The sequence below is a fragment of the Aricia agestis genome, chromosome 4 (assembly GCF_905147365.1).
Source record: "Aricia agestis chromosome 4, ilAriAges1.1, whole genome shotgun sequence".
NCBI classification, from domain to species: domain Eukaryota; kingdom Metazoa; phylum Arthropoda; class Insecta; order Lepidoptera; family Lycaenidae; genus Aricia; species Aricia agestis.
Genome location: NC_056409.1, coordinates 13,641,722 through 13,667,072, shown reverse-complemented (window position 1 = coordinate 13,667,072; position 25,351 = coordinate 13,641,722). Strand labels below are relative to the sequence as shown.

The following is a 25,351-nucleotide window of genomic DNA, read 5'->3' as shown; positions in this document are numbered from 1 at the left end:
TGACAATAGTAAACAACACAATAATGACATTGTCAACGTTCCTTATTAGGACGTTCACATCTCCACGTCACGACCGCGACGTCGCGTCGCGTCGCGTCGTCAACGTGGAACGTGGATTTGGACAGGCCTTTAGTGATAAAATTAATTGATTATTTTTGCATGAAAGGCTTACGATGAGGAGTGAAAAAATCAAAACCTGGTATGTGTATTTATATCCAACATTTTTTAGTTGACAGCATTTTTAGGGTTCCGTACCCAAATAGTAAAAACGGGACCCTATTATTCGATTATATTCGGTGTCTGTCCGTCTGTCTCCAGGCTGTCTGTGTGTCTCAAGAACCGCTGTAGCTAGACTTCTGAAATTTTCACAGATTGTGTATATCTGTTGCCGCTATAACAAAAAATACTGAAAACAAAATAAAGTTAATGTTTAGGGGGGCTCCCATGCAATAAACATTTAATATTTAAAATAAATAATTAAGTGGGCTCCCATATAAAAACACAATTTTCGCTCTATAACGGTACGGAACCTTTCGTGCGCGAGTCGGACTCGCACTTGGCCGATTTTTTACAGGCTGATGCCGGTCTAGATAGTCCAGCCGCTCGTGCGGAATTTCAAAATGCTCCGTACCATCCTACACAAAAATAATATTAATGTTGATATTATGATAAATGCGACAAGTCGGACAGTCGCTAAGGGTTTTGTACGATGCAAAATAGACAATAAAATCATGTTTTTGTCAATCATAATACGGCCGAGGACAAGGAGTGACAGTTAAGTGTGAACGAACAAACTGCGGATTGCGATGCCTCCTAATCAGAAACGAATTTCGATGATGTAGGCAACGTATTTTATTTTGTACCGATTTAAAAAGTGAAGACAGATTCCGTCCTCAAAAGAATTCGCAACTATCTAGCAAGAAATGTTATTAATTCAGTGCATTTAGCTAATAAATACTGTCATAACTGGTTTAAATATTAAATAAACTTATCTCGAGGTCCAGGTTCAGGTTAAATGGTTTACGATAAAATTATTCTTTAACTTGTTGCAGTTGACGTCAGACGCTCAGAACATTTTACTGATCTTAGCGTGGAAAGTTTCGGGTCGTTTAACACCCGTAGATAAGCGGTACATAATTGTTAAAGTTTAGTTACTAAACATACACATAATACGGGCACTCGTACGGAGAAGAATTATATCGTAAAGAAACCCGCACACGGTTGACTCCAGCCTGCCTAGTGCCTAGCATACGCCAATGAGATATCTCACTCTCGAGATAATTAAAAACTACTCGTCTGATAATGTCAAAATCTCGACATTACCTCGACAAAACTCTATAAAAATGTGTTATTTAGATGATAGGGATGAAGAGACAAACCATCAAACATCGAAAAAAAGGGAAGAGTGAGATATCTCGTTGGCGTATGCTAGGCAGGCAGACGTATTGACCAGCCGTTCCTCTGGACAGCGCCGAGTTCCGCGAGAATTATGTGCTTGGGCAACCAATTTGGGACATGACTCAGGCAATTGAAGTAAAACATGTAATAAAGTTCAAAAATGAATAATTCTTTCGTTATGTTTCTATCGATTTAAATTTTAAATAACTGAGTTGTGATGAGTGAAGTGAGAGAGAAACGTAGAATCAGAATTAAAGCTTTATCTGTGGCATAAGGCACCTTTCAAACTTCCACTTCTAAGAGCTGGCGCGCACTTGGACTTTTTGTTGCGCGATTATTTTACCGACCGACCAACAACCAAATAAAATGTCACTTTATGAAATAGGCTATAGGTTTCATTTTCTACCGACATTTGTCTAGCGAGCCATGCCGCCGCTGCTTTTCAATGGCATAGAGCAAAATGAAACCTATAGCTTTTGTCATAAAGTGGCGTTTTATTTGAATTTTTATAAGTCGGTAAAATAATCGGACGACAAAAAGTCGTAGTGCGCGCCAGCTCTAAGGGTTGATTCCACGTTGATTCAGACCGCAACGATGATGATATATGCATTTCTAAAGTAAGAATTTGATAGCTTTGCAAGACGTCTCACTCAATTGAAATCTGTCAAATCCATACAAATTTGTGCCGCGCCGTGCCTGGCCTCATTGCGTTGCGGTCTGAATTGACCCTTAAATTTCGTAGTGGTAAATATCGATGTCATCTCTTAGTGCACTACTTACGCTCTACAGAATGTGCTAAGCGATTCCCAGGGCTGATTTCCGGAAACAGCGAGATGTAGGCATTGTACACAACGTGAACAAATACTCGTAATATTGCACTTTAATCGCAAAGTCACGACGATGAGGTGGGAATTGCAAACACGCGAAGCAGCACGTGCATTACTTTTGAGTAGAAAGTTATTGCTCTATTAATAAAATTTGTATATCTTATACAATCTTATACGAGTATGCTTAATAAGTGTAGGAAAGGAAAGAGAAACATAATTGGACAACAGTGCATTTTTTGGGTATGTTTTTCTTTCTCCGAACTCTAAGCTTAATCTCTCAGGTATCTTTATTGCGTATTGACATTGCAACTGTATTAATAATGATGTCGTTTGGAACAAATTGTGTCCTCTCCACGTTGGCATAACATGCGATCACGAACATGTACCTATAGGAGAATATTCGTCTATGATTGCCCATAAATCATGGGCCACAATCGACGTATGTCGTGTCTGCTAAAGCTTCGCAATCATGGCTCAACGTGGAGTAGTCATTGCAACTGCGCAAGCGAATTTAGCCCTACACCTGATACACACTAAAGCATATTTTTGTGTGTTTGCAGCACAGTACGTGGTGCGGCATTGGCAGCTGCCTCTGTACGAGCGCTCGCTGTGCTCGCTGTTGGAGCTGCAGGCGCGCAAGCGCTCGTACAACATGTACTGCTCACCCCGGTACCTGTTCGCGCAGGAGTACCCGCCAGAGTACCTCCTGCCGCTGTCACACCCCGCGCTCCACTCGCCGCCGCCTGCGCACTTGTAGCGATGCGTTGCTGCGCCGCGTCAGGTACTTACTTTATTGTTCTTTTTTTACAATTTTATGCGGGGCTAGGTATAAATTTAACAATTCAATTAGGAATATGTGAGTAAAGCTGCACGACTCTACATTTTTCCGAGAAACTTCACGAAAAAACTAATATGCAAAATTACAGTCATAACTCGTAGCACATTAAATTACTTTTGTTTGTTAATTCATGGCATAAATATTTGCCAATTTTGCCATCATATAGCGACTATATGTGAAATCATCTTTTTAACAAATAGCTAATGGCTAAATCATTATCTGATTGGATGAGCGAATATAAAGGTTCCACCCCAGCACGACATGCTAAAGGCACTACTTTATATTGTGTAAGTTGTTCACTGTCTTGGAGGTCCGAAGTCGCTGACCAGTAGGCCTCCTACGAAACTTTTGAGACTCAAATTAGAGAATGCCGCGTCCTGCTCTAACAACGTCATTTCACGTTTGTTAGAGTAGGATGCGGCATTCTCGTTCGATTGTTTGAGTCTCAAAACGGTTTCGTGGTACAAGTCCAGATCTGTCTGATATATTTAATTACGCCAAAAGAAAGGCTCTCACTATTCAAATAGCCTTTACCAGAAAACTAAGCAAATATTTTAAGAAACTTGAAATCAATTCATGTCTTTCTGCACCGAAGTTAAAATAATAAAAACCGACCAAGTGCGAGTTGGACTCGCCCATGAAGGGTTCCGCAGCAGCAATAAGGTTTATTTTTATGAAATTAAGTTAAATTAAGGTTTACCATTTATGACGTACCTATAACTACTGGCTAGATCTCGTTCGAACCAATTTTTGTTGGTAGTTTTTGTAGTAATGTACATCATATATTTTTTTTAGACTTATCATGCCCCTACTTTAGAAGTTAGAGGGGGGGGGGGGGGCTATTCAGGTTAGAAAAAAATGATATTAGAAACCTCAATATGATTTTTGAATTTGAAGACCTATCCATATATACCCACATACATAGGTTAGATGAAAAATTTTTTTGTTTAGTTGTATCTATGGTGACACCTAAAATTTTTTAATATTTTTTCAATTTTTGTATCAAAATTTTAAAGCGCTTCACAGACTACATCTACTTACCAAGTTTCAATAGTATAGCTCTTATAGTTTCGGAGAAAAGTGGCTGTGACATACGGACGGTCAGACAGACAGACATGACGAATCTATAAGGGTTCCTTGTTGACTATGGAACCCTAAAAACGATACGAAATTGTATCTTTGGTTATACTGTCCTGTGTGTGTACCTAGCATGACGTGTGGAGTAGTTTATAAGAGCTTATCAAGTTATCACACAATTGTCCTTTAACATATTAAATTACGAAACATTTTTAAACGCAGTTGAAAGACATCGCCTATCGACTTTTATCAACGTATCTAACTAACTGTAAAATGTATGTAATTCTTTCATGTCCGTTACGGAACACACGCAAGGGTAAAATGTCAAAAGCTAAAGGCTTAATATATCTCAATATACAAGACAATTCCGTAAAGGGCTTCTTAAACAAATAAGAAAGCAATGAGTTGACTATTTTAATGTAGCGTAATAAATTTATTGTAGGTATGATAAAAGAACAGGTATAACTAGGTGGTATTAAGCACTAGGCGTTGTCTGATGCTAAAATTCAATGAGAACTTTCCAAAAAGTGCTAAAAGTCCGATTTGCAGTTGTATTTACAGTAGGTAAAGTAGCAATAGTAAAAGTGTTCGAACCTTTTTGTATGGAGCGTGGCATACCTAAGTAGTTTCAAGTACTTCAAATGGCATATTTTCGTGTACACCTATAAAACATACAGTCAGTCGACAGAGAAAATAATTACAAACAACAAATACTCTGTAACAAAGTGTCGTAAATGATATACTTTTTGAAATATATCAGATTGTATATCTAAAATGTATTTATTTTACATTTTCAAACTGAAATAACTCAGAAAGTATATCATTTACGAGATTTGTCAAAAAGTATTTAATGTTTGTAAACATCTTCTCTATCGATTACGATGACAGGTATGCCAATAAGGTTTGATTTTCTTTCGACACCAAAACAGGGAAAAGCCAAACGACAAAGATACAGGTGTGACTGTGAGGTGATATAGGTGTCTTTGTCTTTCGCCAGCATGAAAAACTGGTTTAGCTTTTAATTAAGAAATAATTCAATTACAAAAATGCGAATACTACCATACTTGTACCTACCATCTAAAGATGGTTACACCCTGTAAGTTATTACACCCTGTAATAAATTACAGGGTGTAACAAAATTAAGTGATAATACTTTAGGGTGTGTAATGTATATAAGAGTATTCGCTGTGAAAGTAGCAGCGCTGAAAGAGTAACTTTTTTTTTCAACTTTGTTTGGAAAAATTCAGTACGCGCGGGCGCCTGCCCATACAAATCAAAAAATTAAATTGCTCCTTCAGTGCTGCTACTTTCACAGTGAACTCTAGTAAGTAAGTAAGTAAGTAAGTAAGTAAGTAAGTAAGTAAGTAAGTAAGTAAGTAAGTAAGTAAGTAAGTAATATTTATTTCCAGAAAATTTGTTTAACAATGGTTCTTAATATTTATGTATGGTATCAAAATTTCTGCCTCATTGGCGTGGAAATATTGTCTAAGTAATTATTTCAAAACATTTTCTTTAAATCTTATTCTAATTAACATGCAACGTTCCTTAAGTAACTACGTCTTATTTGAAAAGATCTTATTACATATTTTAACATAATATTATAACAGTAAAGTCAAAAACATACATTGAAGTCATTTGATAGTTACGTCATAGTATTTATAAATAAATAAAAACTCTCATTGACGTTACGGGAAAAAACTACTATCTTCCCACATAGTGTACAATGTACATACTATATTATAATATATACTCATCTATCTATATCTTTAAACGAGCAATTCTTGTATATATGAATATTATTATATACTAGATGACGCCCGCAACTCCGTTGCGCCAAAATTAGTTTATCGCGTGGGAACCGTACATTTTTCCAAGATAAAAAGTATCATATGTCCTTTCCCGGGACTCAAAGTATCTCTGTACCAAATTTCAGCCCAATCGGTTCAGCTGTTTAGGCGTGAAGAGGTAACAGACAGACAGACAGACAGACACACTTTCACATTTATAATATTAGTATGGATAGTTTAATTTAAAGGTTTTATCGAATACCGAGCGAAGCTCGGTCAAATAGCTAGTATCTGCTAATGAAGTCAAAACAATGAAATTCCGCGGAGTCAATATTATCATGTTCCTAACCGGTGTTTTAGCAAATGTCAAGCAATTATTTATACCTCATGCCTTTTTAGGTCTCCCACAAATAATGATGATATTCTTTCTAAGTCCCCAATATAGAGAACTGTCGCATAAGTGGCTATTTTTTTACCGACTTCCAAAAAGGAGGAGGTTATACGTTCGGCTGTATCTTTTTTTTTGTATGTTCAACGATAACTCAGCCGTTTGAGATCCGATTTTCAAAATTCTTTTTGTGTTGTATAGGGTTTAATCGAATTTGGTACCATGTTCAAAAAAGTGGTGATCTGATGATGGAATCCTGGAGAAATCGAGGGGACTCCTTGAAATTTGTATGGAAATATATAGTGATTTCAATTTTTTCTGAAGCATTTACCTCAAATGCTACCTAAAAGCAAGACTTCGCACCAAGTTATACCCTGGATCCGAAGGTACCCAACAGAACTTTTGAATCCTTATAGATACAGGTTCGGGGATTTCGGCGTTGTTTAAACAACTGAAAGCATAAGCCAACACATCAATTTATTTAATTATCATCATCAAAATCATAATTATGCCATGGGTCATCACATTATGACCCAATCATTGATGCTTTTCGTGATATTTTGCATCAAAGCAAATGTTTTTGATGATTATTTCGCTGTTTGTGGACCGATTTTCAAAATTCTTCTGTTGTTGTATAGGGTATAATCTTGATTTTGTATAATAATTACGAAAGTGGTGAGCTGATGATGGGATCTATGAGCAATCCAGGGAAATTCTTGAAATTTATCAAAAGACTCATAGTGGTTAAAATTTTTATTTCTAGTAACTTAAACATATGTTACGAATAAGAGAAAGTTCATACGAAGGTGTCTCTTGGTCCAAAGGCACTGAACAGAACTCCTGAACCTTTAAAGATTGGAAGAAGCTTGGAAATTGCAGCATCGCTTAGATAACTGCAAGCATTTACCACAATTTCGCTTACAGTAACATAATGTGAATAGTTAACATATTTTGTAGTTGTTATTTACGCATAAAGCCTTATCTTGTAGATAACTAAAAATAGTGAAACCAGTCTTAAAAGCTTCATATATTCTGACATTGACTGAACTCACGATAAAATTAGCTGGTACCGACTTCAAATAATGAAGACTGTAGTATGTACAGAAATAGTTGAGATTTAGACGAATTCTGAAAAAGGCACTATTATAGAGTAATTGTTATTTAATACTTTTTAGTTCATATTATTATTGTTTTTACCTTGGAAGTCGATTTCAATTTTTTGTTAATTAAGAGTTAAATTTTTTAACTGCTTTCAAAATAAGGAGGTTATAATAATATGTTCGCCGGTAGATATTATTTTCAACTTTTTTATTATGTTAATTAGAAATATAACTGGCATACAAAAATCCATACCGATACATTTTTTTATTAAGTTTTACTTGTTATCTTTGTAAGTAAAAAAATATTAGTGACTAGATGTCCCGCGCGGCTTCGCCCGCATAAGTTAGGAATTTTACGGAAGTCCATTTTCCCGCAAAAAAAATACCTATGTCCCTTCACGTGCTGTACTCTACATCTGTGCCAAATAACTTAAACATTCATCCAGTAGCTTGTGAGATAAGCACCTTCAAATAATTTTCCCAGTTTATTCCACATTTTCCTCCGTTGCTTCGCTCCTATTGGTCTTAGAGTGAAAATAATTTTTATTTATTTAATTTATTACTTACTAGCTGTCCCGGGAGATGTTGTTTTGCCATATAAAGTATTTCGCCCATTTCATCAAAATAGATTGAATAGTTTAAGCGAAAATCATAAAAGTTTATTGTGCGGGAGCCGTGCATTTTCCGGGACAAAAAGTATCTCTTGTCCTTTCCCGTAAATCAAAGTATCTCAATACCAAAATTTATCAAAATCAATTGAATAGTTCACGCGCAAATCATAAAAGTATATTGTGCAGTAACCTTACATTCTTCCGGGACAAAACGTATCCTATGTTCGTCTTCGGGACTCATAGTATCTCTATGCCAAATTTCAGCAAAATCGGTCCAGCCGTTTACACGTGATGTCGTGACCACGCGAAAATGGATTCATTTTATATAAATATTGACATTAATATTTATACGATACTAACGTCAATCAATTGTTTTGCCTTCCCGGAACCTCTCCACTAACACAAACTTTATCGTATGGTATTAAAGTTCAAATTGACTTTTAAGTATTATCACAAATCTTTTGTATGGGAGTATAGAAAAGTGTTGTTTTTAGACTTTTTCAGGAAATTTAAATTTTTTTTCAGAATTTTTCTCTCCGTAAGAACCATCCTCGTACTTCAAGGAATATTTAAAAAAAAGAATTAGCGAAATCGGTCCAACCGTTCTCGAGTTTTGCTAATTAACAAATTAACAAATAAACTATTCAGCTTTATAATAAAGATGAACAAAAAGGCTATCGAAAACTAAATGAGTATTTATGCCTAATAATTCTAAAGAATACCATTAGCTATGAACTTGAGTAATATCCTGTAATTTTGCCGTCCGTAATTATTGCTGCTAGACTACAGTCTACAATATAATTTATAGCTCACCTGTTCATTGATAGCCGAGCAAATATTTAATTTATTATAAACATTTTCTCTTACTGTTATAGGTAAGAGATAAGTAGTAAATATTATAATTAAAAATGAAACAATTAATAAACAATTTTAAAATTTTAATAAATTTTAATTTTTTTTAACAATTTTTAAATTGCCTTCAACTCTGTTGAAAGGGATTCCATCTTAAACGAGGTTAAGGAACTAATCCCTTCTCTATATCCATTTCTTCACCTGTGCTACGCTTCACCCAGTCACTTAACATACGACAGTCATAAAATTTTATCACAGGTAGGAGCGCAACAGGGTGATCCCCTGGGTCCCCTTATATTCAGCCTAGCCATTCACAAAAAAATATCATCGATTAAGTCTCCACTGAATGTCTGGTATCTTGACGATGGCACAATTGGAGGAAGTCCAGCGGTAGTCGCAGAAGATATCCGAACTCTCACTAGTAGTCTTAAAGGATTGGGACTTGAAATTAACACCAACAAATGCGAATTATTCGCTTGCGGCGAGATAGACTTACCGATAATCACCACCTTCGATTCCCTGCTCCCCGGAATAAAAACCCTCAACAAATCAACATTCTCCCTACTAGGCGCACCGATATTCACAAATGGCATTCCGTTGGCCCTAGAAAATAAAAGTAAAACCCTTACGCAAGTCCGGGAGCTTCTCGGCAACTTATCCTCCCACGTCGCCTTAATACTTTACCGCTGTTGCTTTTCCCTACCAAAACTCACATATATCATTAGAACGGCTCCAACTTGGCAATTCCATATGGAGGTCTCGAAGATAGACGCTATCATCCGGTCCACGCTGGAGGATATACTTAATATCTCTCTCAATGATCTGCAATGGCAGCAAGCTGCATTACCGGTAAAATACGGCGGTCTGGGTATCAGAACTATGGGTTCTGTCGGTTTGCCGGCATTCCTTGCGTCGTCGAATGGGGTTGCTAATCTTGTCACTAGCATTTTAAAAGTCCAAGGTGCAAGATGCAGCATCCCCTTTATGAACGACGCCGAAAATGCCTGGCACGAAAGTTATCCCGGAATTAACCCCCCCGTAGATGTCACCTCCCAGCGCGCCTGGGATGAACTCTGCTCCAGATCCACCTTAGTGCAAATAAGTAATTCATTTTCAGAAACAGCGTTGGCCCGAATTAAGGCAGCTAGCTGCCCGGAATCAGGCGCTTGGCTCCAGGCGTTACCATCACCGCACCTCGGCACTCTTCTCGATGATAACACCCTTCGAGTAGCGGTGGCACTGAGACTGGGTTGCGAGGTGTGCGAGCCTCACCGCTGCCCATGCGGTTCTGAAGCTGACGCCTACGGTCACCACGGACTCAGCTGCTTTAAAGCAGCCGGCCGCTTTGCTAGACACCATGCACTTAATGACATTCTTCGTCGAGCTTTGGTGTCAGCAGACGTACCGTGTGTTCTCGAGCCCCCCGGTTTGAGTAGGAGCGACGGCAAACGCCCGGATGGCCTTACTTTGATACCATGGGAAAAAGGTCGTTGCCTCCTATGGGATGCCACGTGCGTAGGGTATGTTATTCGAATATTCGAATACTCGTTTTATTCGAATATTCGACGATTTTATTATTCGAATATTCGCCAAATTATTTTTCAAATAATTCGAATACTAAAAATATTTTTTATTTTAGTTTAAAATGATATCAAACATAAAATTAACATGGAATAAGAACATAATTAAGTTTATTTCAGAAAAATAATATTATTTATGAATATTCTGCATCTTTAATGATATATATGTCGCAGCCGACTGGTTTAAATAGCCGTTCAATCAAACAGCTAGCCCTTTGACTGAACAACGCCATTCAATCACACGGCTATACGTCGTTTAGCCGACTTGTTGACTACAACGTTCAACACTACAGCTAGACGACGCTTAGCCAACTGGTTTATTGGCAAATTAACTAGGGCGACCATTAGTTTAATATGTAATTTGGGAGAAAAGGAAAACTTTTTGTATTTTATTGAAAGATTATTCTCGGATTAAGTTTAAGGGGTGACCAAAAGTATAATGCAATAAGTAAAAATAAAAAATTCTGAGGCGTGTTTTGTGACGGTCGCCGGCTGCTGCCGTAGCACAGTCGCAGTTCTAACCTGACCTACTTTTGGACTTTCTGGATTGTGTTTGTTTTTGTTTTACCGGGGGGCTGCGCCCCCCGAGTCGCCCTTTTATTTGACGATCGCCGGCTGCTGCCGCAGCACGCTCGCTGCGCTCGCTCGGCTCCCTCTGTGTTGTGGTCTAAGTTCTAACCTAACCTAACCAACTTTTGGACTTTCTGGATTGTGTTTGTTTTTGTTTTGACGGGAGGCTGTGCCCCCCGAACCCCCCTTTCGGGGGGGCTGCGTCCATCCATTTCATAATCCCGTAATTTCTCCTCGAATATTTGTTAAAATTTTGATACACTCGTATGTGCCTCCACAATTTTTGTCTCTTTAATAACACTTGTAACTTTTATTAACTACTTTCTTTCCGAAAAACAACCACAAACACCAACAAACACCTGCTAGTTGACGCCATATTGTAAATAAAACGCACCTAGCGCCGCAGCGGTGCGCGTTGAACTACTTCAATTAGACGGCGGCTTTTGAATCAGCTGTAGTGTTGAACGTTTTGAGAGACTAAAATATTCAATATAAAAGCTAGACGTGTGATTGAATGGCGTTGTTCAGTCAAAGGGCTAGCTGTTTGATTGAACGGATATTTAAACCAGTCGGCTGCGACATATATAAATCTGTTTTTAGTCTAACTAATGAGTATACGACCATTCATCGTCGCCGTTGACCATGTTTTTAGTTCATTGTTGTTCATGTTCATTACGCCAGAAGAGTGTATATAAAACAAACTAGTTTTTTAAGAAGGTAATAAATGTAAGTGCAATATTGAGATTTTTAAAATATGTAGTTAAAATACAAAAGATATTTTTTTTATACGCCTTTCTGGCTTGAAGCTCGCGATGTGATCTATTCGACAAGTTGATAAAAATTTGCTATTCAATAGCTTTACCACGGCAGTCCTCGACTGATAATTGAAACAGTTAGTACAGTCTCAAAAAATGTCGATGGCTCCTTAATATCATGTTATTTGTCTTATCAAACTTCAAGTTACTAAATTCACCAGCTCTAGGATTGTTTCACCCTCCCCCAGGGCTTCGTTGCAATTTTTTTTTTGTTGTGGGGTTGGTTTTCTAGTGGCCCTTTTTTATAATTTCGAGCCACATTGACACAGGTGAAGCCGACTAGGTGAACTAGGTGAACGTGGATCGAAAATATAAAAAAGACGGGTAAGCTGGCTTAGTATTAATGAACAGATATTATAACATCGAATATCATATTATTATTTAATCTCAACTGCTGCCTAGCAAGACTTAAGCATAATCACATGAGAAAAGTAAAAGGTGCTACGATCGAAAACGGTTTACACTTTACAGCCTTTCTTTTATTGCCCAGCTGTAACCTTAAAATATACATTTTTAAAGTGTTTCACAATAAAAATTAACTATGTCATTTATAAAGATTTATGTTGATAAAAGTAAAAATAAGAATTGCTTACTTTATAGTATTAACAAAATAGGTTGTACATGGCTGTTCGAAGCTTTTTGTTACTTTTATTCAGAGTTTTCAGCATTTTTCAATATTTTTTAATTATTCGAATAATATTCGAATTATTCGAAAAGTTTTGTAAAATATTCGAATTATTCGAATAGTAAATTTTTCGAATAATAACATTCCCTACACGTGCGTGAGTACATACGCCGCTTCGCACATTTCCGGCACTGCTCGAACCGCGGGGTCTGCCGCCGAATACGCAGCCAGGCAGAAACACACTAAGTATGCGGATCTGGGGCAGAAATACCTTTTCGTTCCTTTTGCCGTGGAAACAGGGGGTACCTGGTGTAACGAAGCTAAAGCTTTCGTTCGCCAGCTCGGACGTCGGTTGCGGGAATCGGGTAAAGATCCCCGCTCCGGGGCGTACCTGGCCCAACACGTCTCCCTAGCCATTCAGCGCGGTAACGCGGCCAGTGTGATGGGGACATTTGAGCACGGTACGCTGCGGGGTGGCCTTTTTGATTAAGATTTTTAGTTTTTCCCTTTTTTTTTTTTTTAGTCTAATTATTATCATTGTTAAATTATTTATATTTATGTTTCTGTAGATTATTGTTATTGTTAATTTTATATTTTGAATACTATAAATAATAGATCATAAACATACAGAGAATATATCTTTATACCTTAACTTAAGGGCCAGTCCATTAATTATTATAATAATTGACAAATCATTTCACATTGTTTACAATATTTTGCCCTGAATTCGGATGCATTGTACGGGTTATTCGTAGCTGTTATCTAATAGAATATAATGCAAGGCACAAATGATGAATCTGCAATTAATAATACCTATTGACTAGATAAGTCCATCCTCCCGCACGTCACGCAATAATCACCTTTGTTGTATGCTACGAATAATAAAAACTAAGGAAAAGTAACTCCCGTCAAAAAACATGCTCCACAATTATACTTGTCAAAAAAGTGTACCTTAGGTACACATTTCAATACATTTGCAATATTTAGGTGACCTTGAGCGGTACTAGGCTGACGTTACATGACAGATCAAAAGGAACCAAATTTAAAACGGTAATAGTATGGGAGTTACAATTCCTTAGTTTTTATTATTCGTAGGTTGTATGCTAATTTTATTTTGTTTTTAGTATCTTTTGTAGTCTAGCTAGTAGCTAATATAGCGGTTCTTGAGATACAGCCTGGAGACAGACAGACAGACGGACAAACAGACGAACAGACATCGAAGTCTCAGTAATAGGGTCTCGTTTTTCCCCTTGGCTACGGAACCCTAAAAAAGGTACTGTTTCAGCGCTGTTACCTATACTTTCCCAGCGAACTCTATACAGTCGACCCATACACACCCTAAAGTATTATTGTCACTTAGTTTTGTTACACTCTGTATAATATTTAAATTCTTACTTACTTCTTTACTTAGTAATAAAATTAAATAAACGACATACTTAGCTCAGAATATGTTTAAACTAGTCGACCTGTTTCATGAGACGACTATTCTAAAATCTGTTTAAATATCGGAATATTTTCAAATGAAGCCCATTTACAATCAAATAATGGCGACCGACGATAAAGTCGGTTCGTTTATTTCACGATATTGGACGTAAAGTGTGCGCTTTACATAATATTGTCTTTTAAACAAGATTCCCGGCTACTACCGCATCGTTCGCAATGCAAGTAATAAAACTACCGGTGCAATATATCTCTATCTCACATTTTCACACTCGTAAACTAACGCCAGAAAGAGAAGGAACTTTTACGACCCGCCGCTTTTCGCAACAAAAACTTTTATTGCGAGCCACTCGTAAATTATACGCAGTTTTAGCGCTGGGGAAATTTTAAAACCCCCCACTTTTATGCATTAAGTTTTCTTTTAGAATCACCTTTTTTCATGACCTACCCCATGGGCTAGGGATTTAGTGGTCAAGTTAAAACCTCACAGCCACAAATTTTGTGTATTTCTATCGCTTATCCATACTAATATTATAAATGCGAAAGTGTGTCTGTCTGTCTGTCTGTCTGTTACTGAACCGATATTGCTGAAATTTGGCATGGAGATACTTTGAGACCCGAGAAAGGACTTAGGATAGTTTTTATCCCGGAAAAATGTACGGTTCCCGCTCGATAAACGAATTTTGGTGCAACGGAGTTGCGGGTGTCTTCTAGTCATAAATAAAATTTAAATTGTTGAACTGAGTCTGTTCAACAACTTATTAAGGACAGCATTAAAATAATCAAGGTTTACTTAAACTACCATTTGCCTTTCTTGCTTGTCACCTTATTAGTTATATTAATTATTATTACTACAATAATTTTATGATATTATTTTCTTCGAGTTTAAAATGAACTGACACCTTTTCCTGGTTATAAAAACCTATACGCCTGTTTTGAATGTTGTTTCTTCATTTAGATTTTGGGCGTTAATCTGGATAATCGCCGACGCGGCGGATAATGTTCGACGCGTCAAAAAATAAAAAGTGTCCTCTTTCCCTCATGCCCCAATGAGCTTTAATAAAGTCGAAACCAAAGACATTGGTTCCTGTAACTTTAACCAGGCGCGGCCAAAGCGATAATTTGGGGGAGAATCACGAGGGGGGCGCGGGTCACGATTCCACGACTAGTAATAGGCACAATACCTATGTAATGGCATAGTAATTACCTGGATTTGGAAGGGGAGACCACACATGCCTCCCTATTGGCTTCTACGCTTTTATACAATTGAAAAAATATACAGGCTAGGGCTGCTCTTTTAAGAGTAACTTGCCTTTGGCACTAGTCGAAAGTAATAAATTTTAACATTTAAAACAATTATAAGTCATAAAATGTGTAATTACTGTACAGTGTACACGCAACTCGATAATTAGGGCTTGACTTATTCAAATTAAAAGCTAGTGATCGTTAATGGCTTATTACCTGGTCGAGTAGCGTACTTTGATGGCTTTTAACATAATATTTAAATAATTATAATTTATACAAATAAGACAAGCCGGTGAAAAAGAAAAAATAATATTATAATTTGGTCGTAATATATAAATATTTTACAATAGCATTTTCAACTTATAAATTAAATGCAAAGCGATAGTTAAATTTTATGGGCAGTTTACGGGCAGTTATCAGTGTAAGCAGATATTGATTATTATTATTTGGGTAAGTATAACAGTATGCTGTATGAGTAATCCAATGACCTACCACAAGCAAAGAGTAGAGATCCCCTTTAAAAATGGAATTCGGCTACGAGACGCTCGTAAAATGCTCTTTAGTGACGTCTGCTCCTGGTGTCGATAATTTTAATTTAGCTCATCGATAGCAAACATTTCAATAAAAAGCTCAAGGCCAGTTGTAATTAAGTTGATTGAATAATTAAATTCGTGTCTTTATATCGTAGTAAAGCATCGCGCCGATGCTATAAAAAACAAAACAAAAAGTAGCATAACATTACATAATACATATTATGAAAGTGCTTTCTGAAAATCTTAAAATATATAATGATAGGTACTTACTTAAAATCACTATTGTTACTTAATGTAATTTTATCAAATTATTTATTCATCTATATATTAATACGCGAGCTAAAAACTTTGTATCCCTATTAACGAAAAATGGGGAAACGTAGGTGAATGAAATTTTGCACAGTCATAGTTTATATGGTGAAGGAGTGGATAAAGCTAATATTATTTTGAAATTATGCTTTTATCATAAATTTTTTTAACAAATAAAACATTACACACACTACAACACACACACACACACACTGGGAGAAATAACAGAATTTTGAGTGACAAGCCTATACATACGAATTATACTCTTTTATTTATGGTTGAAGTCTGTTGACAACAAGGTGACAAATTGAAAATGGATTATAGTTTTTTTATTGAATCTTAGATACTATTAGACAACGCTTACACGGCCAGTCTGAGATCAGCTGAGTCCCAGAGACAAGAGTTGAAAAAAATATGATAAAGTCAATATTTTTTTACAGAATATAGGTAGTAATCGAAACGAATTTCGACCATTGGGCGATCTCTAGTATGTATAAAATATTTATTTATTACAGTATGCTTGACTAATAATAATAATCGGAAAATAATGTGCCGCTTTGCTTTTAGATTTAATAAAAATTGTATCTAAATAAAGTACCCATAAAAGTAAGTTATGATAATGTATTTAATACTAATAATTTTGATATTTACGTATTTCTTGATTTATACATTACGCTTAAACATAAATTATTTAACGTCGACGTTCGCAGCATGGAAGGCACATCACTATTCATTTGATGCGTCTGCTGATCGTAAAACTTTTCGCGCGTAAACGTCACTAGACGGCAGCAGCTGCAGCGCTGCGTTAAGCGCTTCATGTTGCAATGTCTAGAACTAATTTTCTTTTGTTGCTTGTGAGTTGTGGTGCTTAATTTTATTGTGTGCAAAGACACTGCCTTATATCATAACAGTGTCTTACATCGGTTATTACCTTCGCAAGTACTCTAACGCCGCCCGTAAATTTATATGCTGACAGGAGCAAGTTCAAATACTGGCTTTAGTTTGTTCTTATTTTGATAAATATTTGAAAATAGAAGAAAGATAAATAATAAATAAATGCGGAACGAACTTGGCTGAATACAATCTTTATGTTGGAATGGTGGAGTTTCCAATAAAGTTGCCAACCTAGCTTATTATCCGGTCCGTCTGTTGTGTCTTCTTAAGTTCTTACCTTTCTGTGTCTTGGGCATGGCTAACATAGAAAGGTTTTCTTTAAAAACCGTAATTTAAAAACCATTAATATATTTCATTCTAGATGACGCCCGCAACTCCGTTGCGCCAAAATTCGTTATTCGCGCTGGAGCCGCACATTTTTCCGGGATAAAAAGTATCCTATGTCCTTTCCCGGGACTCAAGGAATCTCAATACCAAATTTCAGCAACAGTTTAGCGGTTTGGGCGTGAAGAGGTAAGAGACAGACAGACACACTTTCGCATTAATAATATTAGTATGGATAAGCTATGGGCAAATTTAAGTGTATTGCTTGAACCAATCTGTGTACAAATTTTGGAAGCTTAAATCACTCTCCTCTGTTGGCAAAATTAGAATCCTTTTTTTTACAGAGGTCTTTTTGATTGATTATTCTGTGTTATAAAATTGACCAATCGTGTTATGCTATGAGTAATTCAAAGACAAAGACATGATGAATACTAACAAGGAACTTTAATTTCTAAGCTTTAGTCATTGCTGAGAAAAACCGACGTTGGCGTCGGCTTAAGCCTGCTGGATAATATCATAAACACATTCTCATTTCCGGTTAAAGAGGATATTTTTATAAATTAATAGGCAGTTTCGGAGCACTAGGACATAAATCTAGCATATAAAGTGAATTTATGTGGTGCATCCTTGTTCGCGAGTGTCACCGTTCTTAGTTTTATGACCGCTGCTAGGTAGCAGCACCTTCGCTCGGACATGAAAACTTTAATTATCCACTAAAACACGAGTTGGCGACATCGTTGGCGACGAAATCTCTTTCGTCTCACGTCGCACGTGTTTTGAATAGAAAGTGTTTTAAACGCACTATGTTTTGTTGGGATGAAAAATTGTTTAATTTTGAAGGAAATTGTAAGTTTCAACTATTGAAATTGATTAGATAGTTTTTTTGTGTCTGTAAGTTAGAAAATGACTTAGGAGTTTAGGAGTCACTAGGGGTACTTGTGCTATTATCTATTCTGTGCTAAGGGGTAACCCCTAGCACAGAATAGATAATAGTACAAGATACCGCTATAACTACCAATAGCTGCTCGTAGTAACGTAGAGAGTCAATAAAATACAAAAAATCTATTTGATTGCATCTGAAATGAACACTACATTTGATTCTTGTTACTTTGGACTCACAGTATAGCTCGGTCTACTCCCCTTACCATATCTTACTTTAATATTACTTAGAAACTTCACACAAACAAACATAACCTCTATTTATATTCACAAAACGGTATTTTTGTGCAAAACCTGAGAGTAATTCAAGTAATACTGGCTACAGAGAAGACGGTAGGTAGGTAGGAAGGTAGGGGGCCAGGAACTAGTAATAGCAAGTTCGGTCATGGGCCTCTCGACTCGTGGTACACTTACAAAGTTACAACACGCCTGTCACTCAAACGTCGATTTCCTCACTTCGCCGAGTATCAACCACAATAACGAAATCCTTTTATAGTTTCTCAGCTAATTCCATAACAGATTTCAGTTTTAATGTTCCTGTCTGTTCAGGGTTGTCACCAAAAATAAGAGACTAGTTGTTAACAAAAAGTTTAACTTTGGTGTTTTCATGAGGTTTTTTGTTTCAAAATTGATGTAAAATATTTAGTATATTTGAAAAATTAATTTTGATAACTTCGCATGTTTATTATATATATAACTGAGGACAGAGGTAAGTATATAATATTATTTTGTATGTGGATTGAACGCAAACAATTATTTGTTGCCTTTATTGTCTAACTGTCTAGACTCTAGACATTGATCGAAATATAGTGATAATTATTATCAAGATAATATCTACCTTTGTAGCAAGAAATGCAAAAGCAATGGACTAATTTTTGAACTTAAATAGTTTACATTACGTCCTATGTTGACTTTATCACAGTACTATGTTTTTTTATTGTTACATCGTAACACACTAACTTTATTTTTTTTTATTAAAAACTGCTGTAACTCATGACACTACATGTACCTAAATATTTTTGACAACCCTAAAAGTGTTAAACGTGCTGTAGGTAGAGTCCTCCGGCGTAACGGTTGTTAATACTCTATTAAAAATACTCGTAAAAATACCATACAGAGTTCTCTTTCAATACTTTTTAGACCTTCAACGTATCTAGGAATGATATTTTATGTTCGTCACCTTTAATACGTCTTTATGTTTCACAAAGGACTGAATGAGTACTTGGGAATTATTACTGTGACAAAATTTTTAAAAGACGTATTAAAATACTAGCTATCTGTATACAAATCTATTGACGTTTAAGTAATAACATTTAATAACGACGATTTTTATTACGAAGATAATATTATAACATAAACTTGGAAATCTGTTTTTTTGTTATCTAGGCAAATAATAATATAATATATACATTATACATCTTATTTTTCTCCTTATTTCTCAGACTTTCTATTAAAAACGTGAATATAAACTCGTATTTTGTTTTTCAATTGTTGAGTTGTAATTGGGATCATTATGTTTTCGGCCGTCGGCTTCAGCTTGGGTAAATACTGAGTAATGAATTCGCGAACCATAATTTACCAAGTCAATTGTTGTTTTCAAATCAACGGCAACAATTTGACAAGCCTTTTGAAGTCTCACCGGCACCCCCCTATTATCGTTTCAACTCTGAGTCTCTTTTGATGGTCAAAAGATATATTCCCTAATTACCCCCATTAACATGGGTCTGTGTATAAAATGGTTCTGTATTCTTGTGGTTTACGAGAACCACCAATGGTCTGATAGCTTCTTGGCTGTGTATTGTATAGAAAGATATACATTCATATACAAGTCAACAAAGCCATAAAGGAAAAAATAGGAAGTAGTTCAAATGGGTCTTCAAAAATTGTGAAATACTTAAAGTAAGATAAAAATACTGAAAATAATAATAAGTATGTTATGATTTATTTTGGTACCCATGGAAATAATTTTCGTCCATAGTAATTGATTCATAGGCAGATGGCGGACTAGGATTATTTAGTTGGGTTACAGCAAGCAATGTATTCTTTAATCATAATAATCATAATCATCATTTATTTGCAAAGAATGCTGTTTACAAAGATCTTAGTTATGTTATACAGTATCAAACATTCTGCTTTAGAAGCATGCAAAATTTAATACAATAATATAAATATTTACCTACTTATTACAGTGATTATAAATTTTCTATATTATTTGCCTGAAAGAAGATAAGCCGCACAATAATTATTATTAGTAATAATTGATCCAGAGAAAAAAACTACTTATATATTAATATCAGTGTCAACCAAAATAGTGTCAAATAATTCAATTTGTTCGCCATGACTTGAGGTTCTCATCAAATCTGCAATATCATCTACCAGCCACGTGGCGTTTAACATGGAATTACACTTTACAGACAGCAGTCTATAAATTATAATATTATGCTGTGTTACAAGTTGTGATGTCTTATCCAGCAATACTTCGCTACCCTGACTCCTCAGTTTCGGTTGGGTTTGACATAATAGTTAATTCCACCAAATTACATAGGGCCTGATTACACCTACCGAGTAGAGTGGCGAGACAGTGCCCTCGGCCGAGCACATCCATATTAAACATACCGAGTGGAGTGGAGGTGGGGCCGTACCACGAAACCGTTTTATTTATTTATTTATAGGCCTTACATCGTAAGATTAAGTCGGCCCACGAAACCGTTTTGAGACTCAAACTATCGGACGAGAATGCCGCGTCCTTAGTACGGGCCCAGGCCCATAGCGTTCTAGCTGCTTATGATTAAGAAACTATTTCTCAAAAATCAATTGCACTCCTTTATCCATTTCATATTTTCAGCGTCTTGTTTGAAGCGAACAAACCAATTCAGCGTTTCACACGGCATTTGCTTCATTCATGCATGATATTATATTAACTCACTTGTAAGTTGTAACTCGAACTCACATCTAACACCTAGTAGGCTAGTACATTATACTTATTAAACAATCCGTTAACATAATCGTATAAACATTCATTTCATTTATGCTTTTAGCACCGATGTATTATATCTAGAAGCATATATTTGGATGAGCAGAATGATACCAATGGAGATAAAAATAAAACCAAAACAATGTTTTGTAAAACTTTTATATAATTATAATTATTTTAATTTCGAAAAAAAAAAGGTAACTTCTTATTAAATTAGTAATTTCCCAGTTGTTACTGGAAATTTAACAACTTTCAAAAAGGAATAAAACCCAGGGGGCTGCTAACCGCTTATTGAACGATACCGGATTAGAGAAACAAAACCTACTAGTTCATCAAACCTGACTGTGTCCGGAAGCAATGCTGGAAGTTTAAATCAGTCTATCTAGCCAGACTCTCCTGGAAATCTTCTTCTTTTGAGACTCTAGACTAGAACAGTGTTTTTTAAACTTTTTTATGACGTGAGTTGTGACACCCTATTGTTACGAAAAAAAAAATATTATGTTTTTCGTAAAAATTCTCCAACTTAATCCAATCCAATTAATATAATATCAATCTTTTTTTACTGAAATAGTTTCCTCGACCTCTGGCGACCCCTCTACAGAAGCTTCATGACCCTTGTTGAAAACCACTGCTATAGAATCTAGAGCAGTACATCGACGTCGTGAAACCACTTCTATCAACTCTTCGGCTTGTGCGCTACGCGTAATTAAGTTACAACTGGAACACCGCGCCATTGTGCGTGATTTACGGCCCCGGGACAACATGTTAATACGTCCCCTACGTCCCCCTGGTCCCCCTACCGTCCCCTGCCCCACGTGTGTCCGGTCGTAAATGCCCCGCTCGTAATAAATTCCAAATATTGTGTCAAATATAACTTACGCTACTTCACACGACTTCTTTGTTAAGCCATTTTTCTTAATTGTTTTTCTTTACTGAAGACCACCCGTGAATTTTGATTGGTTTTATAGTGATTTTAAGATGTCTAGAGACAGCTGAGGTAGTATTCTTCCAAATTAACTGTGATGCAAACAATAGAAAAAACTTTTGGGTAGACATTTGCAATTTGTAGAATTTGTAACTTTATTGTCGCACTCTATGCTACTTGCAGTTTATACTCGATTCTACCATGATTCGTACTATAGATACTGCATAGACTTATACAGACAGACTATATTTTATATAGAAGATTGGATAACTTTAATATAATATTCTTACTCCTATCAACTCCCAAGCGGCCCAAGTGGCCCGCGTAAACAATAGATTTCCAAGAATCCGCAATCGAAGGATAGATCATTTATTAACCTTTATAAATTAAAATTGTATTAAAATGTTCAGACTAAAAATTATGATTAATCATAAATTTTGCAGAGTAATAGGCATATTTATGAACATTTTAATGTGACCCAAATGTCATAAGTCCTAACATATTATTTACATTGAAATTACCATAAATTTACTATATCGCCTTTAGTTGTCCCCCGGATGTGGCTAATAAACATGAATTTAAATCACAGCGAACGATTTCAGCTGAATATAAAGACGTATTTACATGTACAATTATTTGCCGACTGAAAATCCATACTTACTAATATTAATACCATAGTATGTCTGTCTGTCTGTCTGTTACCTCTCCACGCCTAAACCCGCAGAATCCGAGAAAGGCCATAGGATACTTTTTATCCCGGAAAAATGTACGGTTCCCGCGTGATAAACAAATTTTAGCGCAACGGAGTTGCGAGTGTCAACAGGTACTACTATACAAGGTGTAACAAAACTAAGTGATAATACTTTAGGGTGTGTATGAATTCCTTGTAGAGAGTTTACTGTGGAAAGTAGCAGCGCTGAAAGACCAAATTTTTTTTTCACTTTTGTATGGGAAAACTCGTGACGCTGGGGTGCTTGCCCATACAAAAGTGAAAATAAAAATTGGTCTTTCAGCGCTGCTACTTTCACAGCGAACTGTCTACAAGGAACTCATAGACACCCTAAAGTATTGTCACTTAGTTTTGTTACAGCCTGTATACTTTAAATAAGCATATATTCTTTATTTCCTATTTGGTGTATTGCTTTAGGAAACATGATGTTATAATTTTGAAGCTTTTAGCGCTTTTAAATTGAGTTAGCTCAATTTAAAAGCATTAATCCTTATCCAATTAAATAAATTAAATACATTTTTGATTTAATGTAGATCTATATGGCCCTGTACAGCATATTATGATTTAAATGAATATTATTGTCTAAGATATTACAGATTAAAAAATTGCGGGACGTAGCTTTTGTGGCGGTACCGACCAATGCGGGCGACGGGTAGTGAAATGAATATAATCAAACAAAACAGCTGAATCGATTTTATTCAATTTTTCAGTGGCCATAATAATATATTGCGAGCCGGTGTGGGTCGCTAGTTGATAACCAAAGAAGCAAGAAAAAACTTACGTGACGTGTTTTCCCTATGCAGGTTTTGTGCCAGAGTGTAAGAATTCTTCTTCCGCCCCATTTTCAAATCTCAGCCAAAAAATAAAAGGTCGGAACCCTAGGTGGGTTTCGAACTGGCTGGTGTATTCCGATTTCCGACGGAGGCTTAAGAAAGTTCTCGATTGTTTTGGAAATAAAACGCGTCGGTGGCCACGCGCGCGTGATCATAACGTAAACAGTTTGTACCCCGCCTAACAAAGAGGCCGTTTGTCACTTCGGAAAGGTGATAAAACCACGGTAAAGGTCGACGCATAATAATATTTGGCGTATATTCAATTTTAGCGAATCAAAATTATCTGGAGATGTCATATTTAATTTTAACAAAAGCTAGCCACATAAATCTTGTTAGTAGCTACATTATGATGATTCGTATATCTATTTTTGTTATAGTTATGAGAAAAGTAACCATCGCGTCTAATATCTGCCTATATACGTATATATTATATAATATGTGGATTTGATGAACATAATATTTTAGATTAATAAAATAAACTTAATAAGTGCATAGTAAATAAGCGGCAGTCTTCCACCTTGCGTTTTTCCTGAAACTTTTTGGCACGCACAATAATAACACTCTGAAATAAACTGTTATGTCGCCAATAGCATTTCCGGACCATTGCGTTCTTCAAGCCAGAGAGCTTTAAAAGGCCAGCAACGCACCTGCGACTCTTCTAATTGCGAGTGCTCTTAGGCGACGGTAGTTGCTTTCCATAAGGTGATCAGTTTGCCCCTTAATTTTATAAAAAAATCAAACATTTCCGAATTATCTATATATTAATGCGTGAGCCAAAAACTTTGTATCCCTTTTGACGAAAAGTGGGGAAACGTGGTGAATGAAATTTTGCACAGTTATAGTTTATATGGTGAAGGAGTGCATCGAGCTATTCTTATTTTGAAATTATGCTTTTATCATACATTTTTTAACAAATAAAACATTACACACACTACAACACACACACTAGGAAAAACGACAGATTTTTGAGTGACAAGCCTATACATACGAATTATACTCTTTTATTTATGGTTGAAGTCTGTTGACAACAAGGTGAAAAATTGAAAATGGATTATAGTTTTTTTTATTGAATCTTTAGATGCTTACACGGCCAGTCTGAGATCAGCTGAGTCCCAGAGACAAGTTGAAAAAATATGATAGTCAATATATTTTTTTTAAATATAGGTAGTACTCCTAATGTCGTTGAAACTAAGGTCGAATTTCGACCATTGGGCGATCTCTAGTAATAATAAATAAGTAATTCAATCTCTTTTGAGCATTTCGATAAACAAATTACAATAATATAATCAAGTGAGTCGTATTTCAATTTTCAACTGGTGATTGCCGATTGGCAAATCTCTATCGAATCACGTGTTCACGCAACTTGTGGTCTAGATTTTTCTAAGTACGGCTAAGCTTCGCGTAGCAATGTGCAATGTGCATAGTTACGACTATTTAGACTTAAATGTAGCATTACCAATCTTGTTAGATGTTAATTCTGCACTTTCTTCATTAGTCTGTTTATAATAATAGTATTTTAAAAAGGTAAAACTAACTTCAAAGTTGTACGTAATCAAGATTTAAAATTTCTGTCTCAAACTAGACTTTGATGAAACTTGCTGTATTCCTAACAATACTTAGTACAACAAAAAAATAATCACTTAAATCGGACTTGTTGTTCCGGAGTTAAACGAACACAAACATAAATACATTTACTTTTGAAATTTGGCACATTTGTTCAGATGCTGATAACCTCCT

General features: G+C 36.0%; 1 protein-coding gene across 3 annotated transcripts in view; it reads left to right on the top strand.

The window, feature by feature from the left end:
• The window catches only part of LOC121725857 (protein doublesex), a 167,093-nt gene that overhangs the window by 114,118 nt on the left and 27,624 nt on the right, over positions 1-25,351 (top strand). For 2 of the 3 annotated variants that reach the window (XM_042112992.1, XM_042112991.1), the window contains exon 3: positions 2,786-3,006. In XM_042112992.1, coding sequence (XP_041968926.1) covers positions 2,786-2,982 — 197 coding nt within the window. In that variant the 3' untranslated portion in view covers positions 2,983-3,006. Of the gene's footprint in view, positions 1-2,785; positions 3,007-25,351 lie in introns of those variants that run through there. The other variant, XR_006035450.1, reaches the window with a different exon arrangement.